Below are 17,482 nucleotides of genomic sequence, written 5' to 3' on the forward strand. Positions count from 1 at the left end.
CCTGGAAATTCTATGAAATAGGTATTATAGGTACTAATTCTACTAATTGGTATTAGTAAATACTAATTCTAATGTTTATTTCTTAGTTTTACCATTGTTAAAGAACTTCTAAATAATAACAAAAATCAGTGACCAATATTCTGTCTTAAGAGAGACAAAGAACAAAACAATACACTGTTAAAAAAATGGATAAAAATAACCCCTGCAAAGTTTCAGAAGCAGTGTTATCATCCTAGGGCCACTTTCACTCCAACTGTCACTTCGCACCAAATTAATCAGACAAGTAATGGATCTGTGATCAAAGTCAGGACGAAAAAAAATTGCTCTGCTCCAGAAAAAAACATACAAAATTAGACCTCAAACACCCTCCGGTCTCTCAGTGGGTACAGATGTCACCGTGATTCCTTTTGGCCTCTAGAAAGTGTCGTACAACAGGGAAAAGTCAGTGTTTAATTAGTGCTCAGAGGACAGAGGATCTCAGTGCTGTTTTAATCATGAGAGAAATACTGTATTCTTGCCCTTTTGACCAACTTAAATGAACAGACCAGTATTCCTCTCCCATTACAGTGCTGTACAGATTCAAAGTAATCCAAGCCTGAGAAAACGTTGCATTTAGCAAAAATAGGTTTATTTTTAATTTATAAGGCACAAAGAAGGATTAGTTCCTTCATGATAATGCCATTTTCTGGGAAAGCCTAGTTCAAAGTAACTTCCAACCCTGCAGCCTGTATACAAACCACAAATAAATTCCACTGGGCATCCACTGACACCACTGCATGTCCAGAACCTTCATGTCATGAGAAAATCTGCGGATGCTCCCAGCTACCTGAGCCAACTGTGTTTCCCAAACGGAGGGCATCTTGCCAAGGCAACAAACAGACAGCTTCTGAAACTGTGTGGTCAAAGCAAAATGAGTCAATCTTGATTTTTATCATTTTTCTCCCCCAGGAGATAAAACCTTTGCCATGACCCCTTCAAGAAAAAACTACACTTTGTAGTCAGAGCAGTTCTCATGCATTGGACTAGATGTGAAGCTACTATAAAAAAAAAAGACACATTTCCCCGCACAGCACATTCGCAGACCTTCCCAGCGTACCTTCTTCTTCAGCTCGACGCTGATAGCGTTGGCCTCCTTCAGATAGACTGCGTTGCCCCACAGCTGGTCCCTGAGAGACGTGAACTGGTGATATTTCCACTTCCTGAAGGCCCACTGTGCGAGCTCGATCTCACGCTGGGTCCAGGTCGCTGGGGAAAGACAGACGACATCAGAAAGCTCTTCCAGTGTGCCCACCCCCACAGGAAGCACCCTGGCCCAGCTGGCACATCATCAATATTTACAGGCGTCAATTAGAGCATGACACACTTGCCCTATACATATATACTAATCTGTCCAAGATACCACAAGGTTTTTTAACAAATGAAAGTCCAAACTACAGGGAAGCGCTTTGCAATACAAGAGTAGGAGGTGCATCGTTATGCAAAGGGTGCTGGGAGTCAAGAACAACCTACTCAGCTATGTGATTGAAGTCAAGAGCCTGGCCTTTTTCAAGAACTGTCAATCAGGACAGGAGGCACTGCTTTACACAAAGGGTGGTGGGAGCGTGGAGAAAGCCGCCCAGCCATGCTGGTGAAGTTGATAGCCTGGCTTTCTTTCAAGAAATGCCTGGATGAAATCCTTCAATCATTTACTAGCACCAAAATAGCCTCCTCTAGCTTGAGACCTTTGTTTTGTTCCTCCTCACATGTTGGCCTCCTGCTCGTTACAGGCGCTGGCAATTACCTTCCTCCTCCTCCTCCTCCTCTTCTTCCTCGGGCGTCTCGGCGGCCAGGGAGCGGGTCTCCACCTGTTTCTGCAGTGCCTGCAGTTTGCTCTCGTACACCTGCCGATGACACAGAACACACGTGTAGAGAGAACAGAGGACAGCGCAGAAGGTGGACGGCCCAGTTCCAGGGAAACAACATAAAAGATCAATCGCAGTTGCATTATTTTGTAGTCCTTTAGATCAGGAAGATTCGATAAAAACAAAACAAACAAAAAAAACAAACAAACTAGCAAATCTGTCACGAAGCATCTGAATGTTGTGCTACAAAAGCAGAACAGGATGCTTGCTGAGCAGTTCGTTTCAGTCACTGGAGGAACTTCCCTCCTCCGCAGTAGATGCTCTCCTGCTGAAATATGTTATTTTGACTCAACCCCCCCCCTCCACCCCATTTCCGTCTTCTCCAGGAGACCATACAACCAACACCATCCACACGTCTTTCAACACCAATTTCATCCCCAGGAGAGGGAGAGAAAAAATACCACACCAGGGGCTGGAACTGGTTGTTAATATCACAGTGCTTTGATTAGCAAATGACAGGACACCTTTAGAATTACACCCCACTTGGAAAATGTTTGTGGCCAGATAGTGGCATCTCCACTTGTGGCTGTCTCTTTGGCGGAGCAGGCTCTACCCTTTCGTACTGGAAAGAAAGGTTCTTGTAGGAGAGCACCTACTGTACTCAGTGGGGTCACCATTTAAATCTCTTGAGTCTCCAGTGCCTCTGCACTCCGACCATGATGTCTTGTAAAATGCTGAGCATGCTCTATTGCAGCACATAAAGGAAGGAAAAAGTATTGATTATTTTTAACAAAAGCACTCCAAAACTCTGTATTCTGTATCTTAACCATAAAATGGAGTTCTCCAGGATGTATTAGAGAAAGTGAAGATTCTTCCTGCCGTGTTAGAAAATCTGGCCATAGATATCTCATCGTTTCCCCGTGTCCTCCTGGGCTCCACAGAGGTGGCTACCTAAATTAACAGAGGAGCAGCCCATTATTGCTCCAGAAAGGGGGATAAAACGGAGATCACAGTAAAGTCTGAACAGTTAAAACACATGACAAGCTCCAAGATCCTCCCCTGTAGAGAACCTGCACTGCAGAAGGCATGTCCTCACGGGGGATGGGTCCTTTCTGACAGAACTCCTTGTTCACAGACAGCATTAACTATCTTATGTTAGGATGCAGCATTCTTCATACAGCAGACTATAATGAACATAGGGGCTATGGTGCTTGTTGCAATCTGAAAACACTGCTGTGTTTAAAGCATGTGGAATTTAAGGACCACCAGGGATGGCAAATTTTTTTTATTAGCAACAGCGAAAAATCAGAGATGGGTGGAATTCTATATAACTCATTTTCACATTCAATAACATTCCAAACGAAAGCCACTATTTTTAGATGAGTGTTGTATTCGGGAAAAAATATTTTTTACTTTAAATGTTTTATTTTTTCGATTAAACAGACCTTTCTAGAGACAGGTCTACAGATTCAACGTTTTGAACTTAAAACACTCCTTACATCACCTGCAGTATGTACTGTATATTTAGTGGCAAATGAGCTCTGTCCTGTATTTACATGCAGACAGTTTACAGAGGTAAGTGTTGAGAGCTCATGGCTTTGCTCATGGATTCACTTCACAGATTTTTCCCCATGAATAAAATGTTCTGTTCTTTTTCAGTCTTCAGTGGAGACGCTGCATCCAAAACACGGAGATGCAACACAGATCACAGATAGCATACATGACATGTAGCCAAGACTCAGATTTCACTATATTCACTTAATATTTTTTGTTCTGCTATTTGCTGTAAACAGATTTTGTTTCCCCATCTGCTCTGCAGCAATCAAGCCGCATTGTATAACATCTGACTGGAGCTCACAAACAAAACACCTCAACTTGCTAAATAAGGCATTTGTTTTTTCAATGGAAGAGCTTCAGTGCATTCATTGTGCAACAACCTTCAAAAAAATCTGAGCACTTATGATCCTGAAGCATCATCTTACATTCAACTGAAATGTAATTTTGTATTATTGCATCATTGCCGTGCGATTTATTTTGGACCACAGATGTTTCACTTATGGACAGGAATTCCTAACAAGCTTAATCTACTTCCTTTGGCAGCATACAGTAACAAAAAACTACAAAAACTGCAGATATGTTTCTAGAAGGAGTGGTGTTAATGTAATTCTAACTCTTATCTGAAATATTTTGTAATATTCTAGCATATGTATCATGATTTTGTTTAACCATGGATAAAGTTCTGAATTATATCCTGACCCTAGGTCCTGGAAACGTTTCCCCCCCCAAAAGCATGTGATGCCATACTGTTGCTCGAGTGTCTGTAGCTTTGCTTGGATCGGTGGGTTTTGTCTGTGAACGGGACTCAGGAAGGGCACTGAGTCAGGGTTGTAGCAGCACCTCTCTGTAAGGCAGAAACAAACCAAGCAGCCGCCTGAAGCAAGCTGCAGAGTACAGTGTGTTTGAACAATCCTCCTCTTCCGAAAAAAAGAATTCTAATTCCGACAGACACGAAAGGCTTGTTCTTTGAACAACGGCAATTCTGGGAAGAAAGTGTGATTAGTGCATAAGCAAGCATGAGGCAAAATGTGATAAAATACTTGCCAGTTTTATTTCACTTGGTACTCAGTTAAGAACAGAAACAAACAGATGAGACTCATAAAATAGCAGAGCCCTAGTTAACAACCATGTTGTCTTCTGCCACAGAATACTTGATTGACTCCCAAACGGCCAGGACAGCACGATGGAAGAGTTTTTGGAAGCACTTGATCGTTCCACAAAATTTTCTTTTTGTAGATAACAAATGTACAACATTGAACAAAGATGTACAATGAAGACCTGTTTCTTCACATACATATAAAAAAAAACATTAACATTGCCTATATCTGATTTTATACAGATGGTTTCAAACTGCGCTTGGTTAAGCTGTTAGCACCATAACATATAGTATATGGGAAAATAACAGTGTGCTTGAGTAGTAGAGGTATATTAAAGGCATAGTAGATAGTAGGAAACAAATTGAAAATGCATGCAGATAGGTGCTAGAATAAGCATTTTGCATGATAAAGAACCAATAAGATAAATTATCTGAAAGGTACAGGTGGGTATGAACTTCAAATGGGTTATTGCTATTTGGTTTGCAAATGGCACTGAACACTGGTGCAAATATTAAAATTGAATCTCTTTGCCTTGAATTCACATCGTGTAGATCAATAAAAATACGACACTGACATGAAATCCTTTGCTTTTAGCTCCAATAATACTTCTAAGCAATATAAAAATATAAGCGCCAAAAATGCATTAAGGACCACTCCAATACAAAATTCTAAACGGAACTCTTTAGCTTAAAAAAGACTTAAAACATTCTGGATCAAGACTGAAGGCACATAGGAGACCTGGCAACACCTAATGTTCAAATCTTCTCTCAAATCAAACAGACGTGCAATTTGGCAGGATAAAGAAATGAGTTGTTATAGTTCTGAGAGTTCTGAGAAAAATTAGTAAAACAGGCTTAGTTGTAATGAAAGGCTTAGATGTAATGAATTAGAGAAGCTTTAAAACTAATAAAAACTTTTAAGAAGTACGTACAATCTTCCTTTTTTTGTAGTGTTTAGAATGGCTGCCTAGTAACTATGGCAACCTCATTCTCAGTGTCCTTTCTTGGAAAGTTTCACTTTATCAGCTAGCTGGGACAACCGATTCCTAGACAGCCGAACTGGAGTCATATCTGAGCTGAGGTTCAGAGAGCCCCGGCAGTGTTATCACACTGTATGGGACCACAGCTACCGTCGCCCTGGCAACTGCAGGCCTTCTCGATCTGGAGAGCTGAGCTCTTCCAGGTTTCTCAAAGGCTTTGGCAAAGTGATGCAGGAGGAAAGACAACAAAGGTGTCAAATTAGGCCTGAGGGCCAGTTTTTGAATCCTTCAATGACAAAGGCCTCAACTGAGTGCCCAGACAGGCAATCAGTCACAAGCAGAAGAAGCCTTACACAGGTACTCCAAACACACTTCACAGAGATCCAAGGCTCCATTATCACCATGTATCATTTTCTCACCTGCGGAAGACGCACAGACTAATTACGGCCCCCTAAACAGCTTTCTGTGCAACCTCCTATTCTTGATCTCAGTGTTCATCTCCACCAAGCCAACAGCTGTTTGGCTCAGGATCTTGCGTTTCCAAAATCCACAACCAACAAAAAACTAAAAAGGCAAGACCAAGGGTCACAGAACAGACCACTTCTCACAGACTCGCGCACACCGGGGAAGAACCATTTCGAAAAGAATTTACATTTTCACACGATGTGTCCGCGTTTGTGGCCTGCAACACAGCAAAGGCCCGCTATAAATTCTTATTAATACGATGTTCAGTTATTCCAGAATTTCTCCACAGTAATAAGCTGAATTTTTTTTCGAGTTTTTGTCCTATCGCCGGTCATCAGGTTGTTTTTAGTCAGCATCTTATTTATCATTCGGCTGCCCCTTACGTTCCTTGGCGACTCGTGCTACATCGCTCATCTCTCCTGGACTGCAGCCCAGAGGCGAATACAGACTTCTGTATTTTCTCCTATTGATTACTACATCTCCTTACTCGTTGGCAGCTAAAAACTGACCCTAATAAGCTGCAACATCTTTAAAAGTCAGTGGCCAGAATTTCTAACTTAAACAAAATCTTGTGATTATTCTCATTTCACACTTAGCATCCCCACCCAAGAGGCAGGTTTAAAATTCTGCTTCTCAACACCAGACTACATCCACAATCATCTTTTCCTATATACTCCTCCATGTTGTGGACTCTGGACTCCAGCAGGGTCCTAAACTAAGAGGTGATCTTTCGGTATCCAGAGAGTGGAAAGATCTCACAAAAAGGCAACAGAGACAGCAACACAGTCAGCCCCTTTAAAACTCAACAGCAGGGCTTTTGGTAGAGGCTTTTTTTTTTTGGAGTTTTTTTATCAAGCTGTTGCAGAGCACTATGGGATTGTTTTGACATGAATTGCACTATATGTAAAATGATGGAGTTCTCAACATTCCTGAGGCAACTGAAACTGACAGGACGTGCACCAGACAGGGAGCATTCCTGCTGTTAGATGCCTTATATTTTAATATTCCAGCTGAACATAATTGCAAAATACCACACTGAAAAGTATAAAGAAAGAAAAAGAAAAGAAATTGACTCGAGCCTCTTTTCAAGTGCCTTTATCCAGCTGAAGAAGTGGGACGTTTTTTTCTCTTCTTCGTTTCTACTTTGCGGTGTGGACCTAACCTCTGCTCATTCCTCATACAGCTCCCCAGTCCAACCTCATGAATGCAGAATTATGTTAAAGTCCGATTAGCACCTGAAAACTGCTCGTTCTGCACTGACCCAGGCTCCCCAACAGGATCTCCCAGCCCTCTCTGGCGCTTGGGCACTTTCCCTCCGACCTTTTGACAACATACAGAAGGCAATCCGAGTATTTGTGCGAGGTTTCGTATGCTTTCATTTCTATTTTAAACCCTAATCCAGACAGCCACATTTGGAAAAACAAAATGTCCGTTTACTTCAAGACAAAATACCAGATTGTGACGAATGTCTGAGGCACTGACCGTCTTTCAAATTGAAAACATCCTCCTGCCTGTTAGAACTGGGGTTGCCAAACCCGGTTCTGGGGATCCCCACCCACTGGCCTTTACTCAGCTCAGCTCTTTTATTAAATCCTTAATTCAAGCAACAAGCTCCTCGAGAGGAACGTTTCCTCTAATCAAAGGTTGGAGAACTTACGAAACAAAAACCTGTAGTGAAAACGTCACCTCCACTTCATTTAGGAGTGGAGACCAATTAAAGAGTGCAGATTCATTTGCTATTATTACGTCAATTAAGCACTCAATTACACAAGAGCTCAGCTGATAACCAGCAGGTGGGGTGCCCATTAAATGAACACTTGTATACCACAGCTGTTCTTTTCCAGTCCCCTAAACTTCACGTCTCATTAAAAAAAAGGAAATGTGGAACCTTAAACATACATCTCGGTACTGACAAATCAATTTGAGAAATAAATGAATTGAACAAAACTTGTCACGATGAAAGCAAATCGAGTGAAAGCCTTTCCGTTTGATCAGTTCAGCATGTACAGAAACTTACACTTGGAGTGGGCCTGCATGGGACAAGTGTGCTTCCTCAACGCATGTGTACAAAAATATTTTCACCATCAGGTCTAAAAGCTATGAGTGCCATAGATCTGGAAGATGCTGTTTTCAGAAAGAACCCAATTTAAAAAGCTGACATTCCACATGATCTCTGAAGTTACGAACACCGTCAGCGTTAGCAGAACCGATGGGAAGATGAGGTTTAGGCTGCGCTAGCAAGCAAATTGTGCTTCTTAAATGCCAAGTTCAAATCTGGATCGACCATCGACAGTCACGCTCCGCTCAAGTGCAAGGCAGAAGTCGCGGCAGTGGCGTTTGAGAGGGAAGCGGCCCTGCCTGGCGAGGCCCGCCCTCCCCGCGCGGTCACACGGTCGTTTCCCGGCCTGCCTTGAGGTTGGGCGCGGACAGCTGCCGGCGCATCCGGGGGGGCGCGGCGAAGCTGTTGTAAGGGCCGGGCCCGTCAGTTTGAGAGTAGTGCTGCGGCCCCGCGTCCCCGTAAGGGCCGGCGTAATAGCAGGGCAGAGGCCGCGGCGGCGGCGGCGGCTGACAGTAGCGTGGCTGCGGGAACGCCGGGAGAGGCGGCGTCTGGAGCCCCTCGGACTGCAGGGACTCCGCGGAGCCGGACGCTTGGCGGCGCAGGCCGCGCGGCTGGCTGCCGTTCAGGGAATTGCTACGCCACCGGCCCGGCGGCTGCGGGCTCTTGTAGCCGTGCCTGTGCCCCAGGTGTGGGGCGCCGTTCGGGGCGGCGCCGGGCGCCTGCTCCTTCGCCTCCTCCTCCGGCGCGGGCTCCTTGGGCACCTTCAGCTCGATGACCTCCTCGTCGGTGATGATGATGTGCGTGCCGGGGCTCCAGGAGCTGCGGTGCTTGGGGTTGCTCTTGAAGGGGAAGCGGAGCTTGCGGTCCTCCGGCGGGATGAAGCGGTGCGGCCCGCTCTGCCGGCGCAGCTGCTTGGAGATCTCCTGCTGCTGCAGGTTCTTGAGGCGCACCTGCTCCTGCCTCATCCAGCGCATCCGCCCGCGGCGGAAGGAGGGGTCGTCCCCCATGAGCTGGGACACGCGCTCCTCCTCCTCCTCCTCCTCCTCCTCGCCCCGGCCGCTGCGCTCGTGGTTCTGCCCGTTCAGGCGCGCTGTGCTGGCGCCGGCGCTGGCGCTGGCGGCGGAGGGGGGCGGCCGCTCCTGCGGCTGCTCCTGGGCGCCGATCATGGGCAGGACCCGCTCCATTTTCAGCATCTTGTTCCTCAGGGCCCGGATTTCTTCATCCTTCATGTTGTTCTGCTTCTTCACCTCCTGCAGGATGTCCTCCAGCTTGTCGATGTGGACCCTGAGGTCGTCGACGTCGGTCACCCCCCCCCGGCCGTTGGCCATGACGTCCTCGATCCGCTCGTCCCCCACGCCCACGGTATCCCACACGTCGCGGGCCACGGCGCGCCAGGAGTCACGCTCGTTGGGGTCTTTCTTTCCATACATGCTGCAGAGCTCCTTCATCTTCACGATGGCCAGGGCTTCGATCTCCTGCCTGCAGTGGCGGAAGTCATTGAGGGCCACCTCGTAGCAGATCTCCTTCACGGCCTGGATCTTGAGATCCGAGATGGTGACCCACTTGGAGTCCTTGGTGATGCGCCTGCGCTGGGGGATCTGGTACATTTTAATGGGCTCGCGCTTTTTGCCGCTGCTGGGGAGTCCACACTTTTTGACAATGGTTTGCAGCTTGCTGGGAGGCAGCTTCTCCCTCAGGGAGGTTATTAGTCTCCAGCTCTCTTCGCAAGACCTCTTGTCTGAATCATCCCCACTATCAGAATCTCCGTCCTTAAAAAAACAACAGAAAGGAAAACCCCCCAAAAAAATGCCCCAACAAAAAAAGAAAAATTACAATGGGAAACCAAAAACGTCAAAAATGGCTTGAAAAATCAAATCAAGAACATATGCAAGACAGGAACCACCAATGCATTACGGATAAAATGAACAATTTTGACATAGGGCACCATGTCCAGGGCTCAGACTTTTTTTGGGTGGCAATATATTCATCATTTCAGTAAAACAGAATTAAAATTGTAAAATTAAAAGTGTCTGACATTTTCATTTCCTGAATCAATCACATTATTTGACTAATTTTTTAAATTTTCCTCAGGAAACATAGCAGACCAGAAAAACAAATTATCTTCAGTTGTTCCTTCTAGTTATGAATATGAATATTCTTTCAAGGACAAAGGGCAGGGTACACTTTTGTGAAAAATAAGTGGAATATCTATTAACGTAATTAATATTAATTAACATTCATAACTGAAACATTGTGGTCCCTTGTTTTGCATATTTTGGGCAAAAAGTAAAAGCGAAGCATGACCTTGACGATTTGAAATAATAAAAATTTCAGGTGAAAAATGAAACAGGAAAAAAATCCTTTGATTTTTTTTTTTAAGGTTTATCCTCCTCTTAATGTTTTTGTTTTTTTTTAAAGCTGCACCCCCAAAACATGCTACAAAAACATGCAGAAAGGTGGACGCCTTCCCCATTTGAAGTCCATGGCAGGAAGAAGACACGAGTCGTTTAGACTCAGCTAGTGTTAGGAGCAGGTTAGTAGCACAAGAGCACTCTACACAGGGTTAACAACAGCCAGAAGACAGTCTGAAAAGTGGTTAGGAAGCTGGTTAAGACTGTTGCTAAGGTGAACATTACTTCAGAGATAATGCAGTTTCTCATTCTTATCAAAAATACACACAGCACATAGAATATAAAATTTAGGAAAAACAACAATGAAAAAACGGGTGACCAGATAGTTACGGAAAGGTCATGAGTGTAACTTAACTCAGTACACAAAATGTTTAGAAACTTCACAGCCCACTTCTTCATAACCATTTCAACAGCATAGCCCTCTTCCTCTGATATTGCACTCATGTTACGTGTTACACAAAAATGAAAAACTAAGTCAAGAGACTAAAACAATGAGAAACCACATTGTCACTAGGCTTGAAACAAAGGTGATCTATTTTAAGCCTCTCGGCATTGCAATGCATTGCTTTCATGGCCAACTGCATTGTGGAGCTAAAACATCCCGAGAAAGTAAAACAGAATGAAAAAGTAAAACACAAAATACCGAAGCCAAGTACTTCCTAAATGCTGACCAGCTCAACAACATTTAGTCTGTATGTATTCTAAAGAATCTCTACTTATTAATGAAACTGTTAAACAAACACACAACGATAGTACAATGATTGGTATTAGATATAAAAAAACCAAGCAAAAATAGCAAACTGGAGATAAAAAGATATACAGTCGTAAGGATGAACAGAACTGAATATTATGCAGCTTAACTGAAATGTTAACTAAAGCCAAACAGTGGTGTTTAAAAGAAAACAGAATCTCAATGAGTATCTGTAAGTCAAACAAGGAGCCAGTCTAATTAAATCAAGTAGCTGAGCACATAGTTAATTTCCTTATTGGATTTATCATTTTGTAATGAAACTTGCAATGTTAAATACACAATATATATACTGTATAGTAACCCTGTTTTCACTGTACAAATAAAAATCAATACTTTCTCAGCCTCTCATTTGCAAAGTTCAATATAAATCTGAGGAGAAAGATCAGGAAAAATGGACTAAAAATGGATCAGGATTTCAGATTCTTTCTAAAACACAACAAACTATAAACTGAAGCCAAACCAACACTGACAGAGGCAGAGAAAACACAGCTGCCTGTCTTCTGTGCGTTTCAGTCCTTTCAGTACAGATTCCCATGCAAGAAGACAGGAATTGAAACATGCACTTGATCACAAAAGGAGTGTCAGGAGTTTACAGACCAGTCCATGACAAGAGCCAGAGTGCAGAATTAGTGATCAAATGTTTATCAGAGCAAGCATCACAAAACAACAACTCCCAACTGGTTGACAACTTTAAAAAAAAAAGACATCTTCCTCCAAAATGAGGAAAACAATTTGCATGGTAGAATAAATTATCACGGACTTAATTCTTAGAGAAGAATAAAGCAGATGACTCTAAAAGAAGATTGAAGTCAATGGCTAATTGAGGTTATACTTGATCCTTAAATCTGTGTTCATTTTTTAATGCCCTGCACTGAAGCAGAGACACACAAGTTGATTAGCTATCACAGATTGCACAAGATATGAGCTATAAAGTTACAATTTCAAACCTTTAGGACCATTTTAAAAAAACAAGCACACCACTTCCATTCGTCTAAAATGAATATAAATAGCAGGTGTACACTTACCAATCTCTGCTGTTCAAGCAGCTGATCTGCTTCTTCTTTCTCTTTTTTGTACAGGATCTCCATTTCCGTAAGTCTGAGAGAAAACAAAAGCATTTATGATGTCTGTGCATTTTTTGCTTTAAAATTCATGCAGCTTTCTACATAGTAGAACTGCGATTGACAAAAAAAAAGAAAAATTAGCACTTAGCATTCAGATGCTGTGAGAAATAACTTCTTAAAAGAGACAGGATAATTCAGAGGATTTTATAAGTGAATGATTATACACAAAGATCAACAGTAATTTACAAAAAATAGACTTTTTGGTAGGGTTAAATACTTTCAGTTTTGTTCAGCTTCATTTCCAAAGATCTTGAAAGGTGTACCTGGTACTACAAAGTACCCATGAAAAGTAACTCCATTTCTTTAGTCATGAATACAGAAGACCATAAAAGGATTTGACACAGGTGCTTAACATTCTGAATAACACTCAGACTGGACTGCTTCAGGAGTGAAAAGCAAGCAAGGACAAGAGATCACAAATGAAAAGTAAGAGGGTGTGCATTTTGGACTATAAAACAGGAGGCACTTCTGTGCATCGGGGGGTCTGGAACATGTTGCCCAGCCACAGACACATCTGGAAGGAGTCCTCGGCTTAATAAACTACTAGCAACCAACTGAGCAAGACTGAACAAGGCGAGATCTAATGGCCTTCTCCTCAAATGTACCTGTTATACTTTTACTATTTCTGCAGACATTTTACTCTGGAAACAATTTTATTGTAACAGCACGTGACCCTAAAATGGCTCGTATTTCATCAAATGCTACTGATGTTTCTTTGAAAGCTTGTAGCTTGGATAATTGGCCATATTTAATAAAGCTAGACAAAACGGGGGGATGGATGGACCCATTGAGTCCCTTCTGGAAATCCTGCCACAGGCTCCTGTACCTTTTCTCCATCTCCTGCTTCATGTCGATGCCCTGCTTCTCCAGCAGCTCTCTCTGGGCGAAGGTCCAGTCCACGGGCTCCGAGGGCGTCTCGGCGGACGGAGTCTTCTCCCTCTCGGCACGCGCCTGCTCCGGGTGGTTGAACCGGAACACGTGGTTCTTTCCCATGATGATCCGGTTACCTAACAGGATAAACACGTAGATGGGGTTGGCGCTTTATACGATACTCTCCACTGGGGGGAAGGAGACACCCTTCAGTGCTGAAAAACCCAACAAGAACAGTCTGTCCTGATCTCAAGGATGCTACGTTGGTAACGGACACAAAGGCTTGGACACTCAAGTCTCAATCTGCAGCGCTGTCTGCCCCAGTAGAATGGAAAGGGTCTGTAACTTGCGATTAACAGGTGGTTTAAAGCAAAGCAATTAGATGTCACACCTGTGGGGTTGATCCTGGGATATGGAAACGGGACAATGTTATCCTGTCGCAACACAGAACCTGGAATTCTCTATTACACAACGGCTGGTTTCAGTAAAAAAGAACAGAACATACGGTAACAGTTTTCTTATACTGTGTGCTTGTTGGAAAATAAGATTCTACTGAATAGAAAATTTAACTCCCCACACATAATACAGGTGCAGCCACCCTCGGGGGCTTAGGAGGCGTTGTGTCTGAATAGGCTGGTCATTCAGACTTGAGGGAAGCCCTTCCGATGTCGTGATAAGCCAAGATATTACCAGACCAGCCTCAGAACAATCAGACACCCACATGATTTAATTTAGATTTAACATTCTGATTTGCCACCCAAATCAAAATCTGCCTGCAGCCAACCAGCTCAGTTGTTTGAGCTTTCTCCGCGCGTTCTGAACGCCATCAGAGATCAGGAATAGTCAGTAACCTTCACAATTCTCCTTTCTAAACCAACACGAGCCTGCAGCTTGTCGCTGGGAACGGCTGCACTCCACCACTAGCAAAATTGCCCCACTTTAGAACGGAGGAGCCTCTCCAGCACCTGCTGAAGCAACGGGACTCTTAACAACGTACCTGAGCGCAACTGCACTGCCGAACTGACTCGCTTCCCGTTGACATAGGTCTCCGACCCCTCGCACGGCTCCAGCAGCACGATCACTGGAGCAGAAAAAGACCGCAGAGGGTATGCGTAAGCAGATAACCAGGTACAATTAGGCCACTGGAGTGTGGGTTGTCCACTGGAGTCAAAGCCAGAGATCCCTTGGGCTTGAACCTGAGCTCTTGCTGCAGGTGAACAGAATGTCTGACGGGCTCAGGGCTCCAGCTCTGCCCATCAGGCTGCGAGTTCAGCAGCTCTGAGCGGCTTTAATGAGATGCACCAAAAGGCCACTGTCACGGGCTCCGTCACGAAGTGGGGAAGGCAGAAGTGTGGCCTCACCATCCCCATTCGAATTCCGCTCGCTCCGGAAGATGCAGTGCTCCTCTTTGATGTGGGCGCCGCTCAGGACAATGTCCTGACGTCTCTCTGCATCTGCCTGGCCGACCCTGAAAGAGCAAGAGAGATTTTTTTAAAACTTTTTTTTTTTACAAAGAGGGTAGTACTATTGTTCCTCCTGCTGCCTTATTATTTTTCATTAAAGACCAACCAAGCTTTTTTAAGGTTTATTTCTCTGGCAGTGTTTAAGAAACTCAGAGTGCTTCCAGGATTAGACACCAGGCTTTAGATGGTAGTTACCCATTACCTCGTTAAAACACGACATCAACACTGCTCCTAGAAATTATCACCAGTGTAAAAATGTGTGCTTTTCTCCCCACAGAAAAAGCAGAAAGGTTTTTCTTCAGAGCATTGTGTGCAAGGAATATGCCAGTACATGAGAGTGGCCTGTCATTAGCTCGAACTGCTGACTCGTTGGTGTCTGGTTAATCGTTTTAAACACCCTCTGAGAATCAGAAAGGCTAACGAGAGCTCCAGCAGCAACAGGCAGAGTTTAAACATCTCTATGTCCAGCAACATTAAATATCTGGCACAGAAAGAAATTATTTTCTTTGAACTGTATGAATGTAAGCGAGGCTGTTTTCAGGGTAATGAGAGAAAACTGCAAAAGCTAATTATGCCATCTTCATTAAGAAAAAACTCTCAATTATAAGGGGCTAATGTTTTTTTATAAAGCAATGGGATATTGCACTTGGTTAATACCATGTAGTTTTAATATGAAAACAAACATGGTGTATCAGCGGCTGACAAGTATGTTTCCTAACCGGCCAGCAAAAGCACTACTGGGTGACCCCTCCAGCTCTGAAAAACAGACTGCAGATGATGCAAAACACCCACAAGTGTTGCCACTACTCCGAACTGCACATTCCTGTTTTGCTACCAATGCAATTACCAGCAAGTGAATGAAATGAAAATCGTTCAAGCCTCAGAAGGGATCACTGAATTAGGTCAGAGATTCAGCATCGTTGTTTAACCCGTCCTGAATCTTTTTACCTTGTAATCCCATCTTTGATATAATAAAGCAGGCATTCGGACATCAGAGGGTCTTCATTCAAGTTAACCAGATGCGGTGTCTGTAAAAACCAAGGAGACAAACCCCACAGACACACTCAGCACAGTTTTCTCAAGACGCAAAGAAAAAAAAAAAAAAGAAACCTCTACACGATATGCTCCTCTATGCACAAGGATAAACATACACTCAGAAGAGCTATTCTTTACTCGCAGAGCATTCCAAAGTCCTGTGAGAACAGACTGGAACACACCAGGTTTTCATTCGATCCTGAATCAGAAGACCGACAGTGACGTCTGCATTCTAGCTTGAGAGGTTTAAGAAGCCAAGTGGCTCCAATACATGACTACAATATGCTGCGCACTGCTTGTACTGAACTATTAGGTTTTCAGGTCCAAAACTCAGCGACCAATCTCAAATGCTACATCTTCTGATTCCAGGTCTCCTGATCCCAGGTTTAATCTTGGCGGATATTTGTACTAGATCACCAGATCTACCTCTACACGGCTCCTTTCTTTTTTTGATGGTATTTTGCACCAACCTTTTTAGGGGAAAATACCCCATTAGAGTCCGCGAACAGATCACACGGCCTCTCTGAGAAAATCTGATCGACAGACAAGTGGCCAGCACAGCGAGAGGAGAAAGAACGGACAGGTGAAACGGCGCAGTTGACAAACACAAAGGGGAAGAAATGAGTTGAATGGAAAAAAAAGGAGGAGAAATGTTAGCAATAAAAGTCATTAAATTCATGAGCTGGATAAATTAAGCACTTGTTTCCATGTGCTCGCACATCTGTTTCCGAGCTCGGCTTGCCATGTGTCAACAGAAAACACAGCTGCAACCACTACAGCTCTGACAAACAGCACCATTTACACTAATAAATGAAGCCTGGACACTATATCTAACTACAGCATTTCACTACCTTTTACTGGGGTCATACAGAAAGTAAACCACAGTGCAGCTGAGGAGTCTGGGCTAGCCAACGTGGAAATGAAATTGGTGCTGTGAGTTTAGCACCTTCAATCACTGCAATCGCTAATCTGTTCTGGAGTCTCTCGGGCTTGGTTCAACAGAAGAGGGAGAGATCGCAGATGTAGGGTGCACTAATCCACCCTTTCCTGCTCAGACCTTTTTCTCGATAAGCTGCTTTCTACACACTTAATCAGCTTGGCCGCGAGGAGGCCAGGGCTAACAGACTCTGGTACAACTCGTATATAATACCGTCCTACTGTAACAGGCGGACTTCACTGCAGTACTAAGATTGCACACACTGCCTGCCAGGAACAGAAACAGCACTAGGTGGCACTGTACGCTATTGAAGTTGTAACTGCACTTACACCTGAATGTACAATGAGAGTAACCCAATGTTACCAAAATCTACAAGATAAAATCATCACCATCACCGTTATAAACAATAAGCATTTTGCACATACTATAAGATATACTAACAACCTCAGTTTAGGGTGGCCTATGTGAAGGAGCAAATTGAGATATCGCTGCAGGCTCCTATATACACTCATACAGAACAATAAGTCTGTTGCTGCCGCTAATGCAAAACTCATGAATTCAATGTTTCCACGAACCTTGTTAGTTGGAAAAGAATCAAAATCCTCACCAAACAAGGAAGATGGCCGTTGTGGGCAAATCTGAACTCAAGGTTATAAGAAAATAAGAGAAAGAGCACAGAAAACAATAAGGGGCAAAACAGAGAGAAAAATGACGAAAGTGAAGAGGTAGAAGGCCGAGAAAAAAAGCAAAAATCTAACATTTAAATTCAGGCCTGGCCTTTTCACGTTTAAAGTCACAAAGTACACACAAAGCTTTTACATTCGGATTTCGTGTCGATGGTTTCAGACCGGTGGAAAAGGCTGGAGCTGCTTGGAAAGGCAGGAAATTGGAAT

The 17,482-nt window shown here is 43.7% G+C and overlaps 1 protein-coding gene across 3 annotated transcripts in view; it reads right to left on the reverse strand.

Annotated features, from left to right (window-relative positions):
- The window catches only part of kif1b (kinesin family member 1B), a 93,604-nt gene that overhangs the window by 29,795 nt on the left and 46,327 nt on the right, over positions 1 to 17,482 (reverse strand). For all 3 annotated transcript variants that reach the window (XM_088938163.1, XM_088938162.1, XM_088938161.1), the window contains 7 exons: positions 15,566 to 15,645; positions 14,516 to 14,622; positions 14,152 to 14,235; positions 13,111 to 13,291; positions 12,186 to 12,258; positions 1,781 to 1,880; positions 1,097 to 1,245 (listed from right to left, as the gene is read on the reverse strand). In XM_088938163.1, the coding sequence (XP_088794289.1) occupies positions 1,097 to 1,245; positions 1,781 to 1,880; positions 12,186 to 12,258; positions 13,111 to 13,291; positions 14,152 to 14,235; positions 14,516 to 14,622; positions 15,566 to 15,645 (774 nt within the window). The remainder of the gene's footprint in view (positions 1 to 1,096; positions 1,246 to 1,780; positions 1,881 to 12,185; positions 12,259 to 13,110; positions 13,292 to 14,151; positions 14,236 to 14,515; positions 14,623 to 15,565; positions 15,646 to 17,482) is intronic.

Source organism: Atractosteus spatula, chromosome 20 (assembly GCF_055471065.1).
Source record: "Atractosteus spatula isolate fAtrSpa1 chromosome 20, fAtrSpa1.hap1, whole genome shotgun sequence".
NCBI classification, from domain to species: Eukaryota; Metazoa; Chordata; class Actinopteri; order Semionotiformes; family Lepisosteidae; genus Atractosteus; species Atractosteus spatula.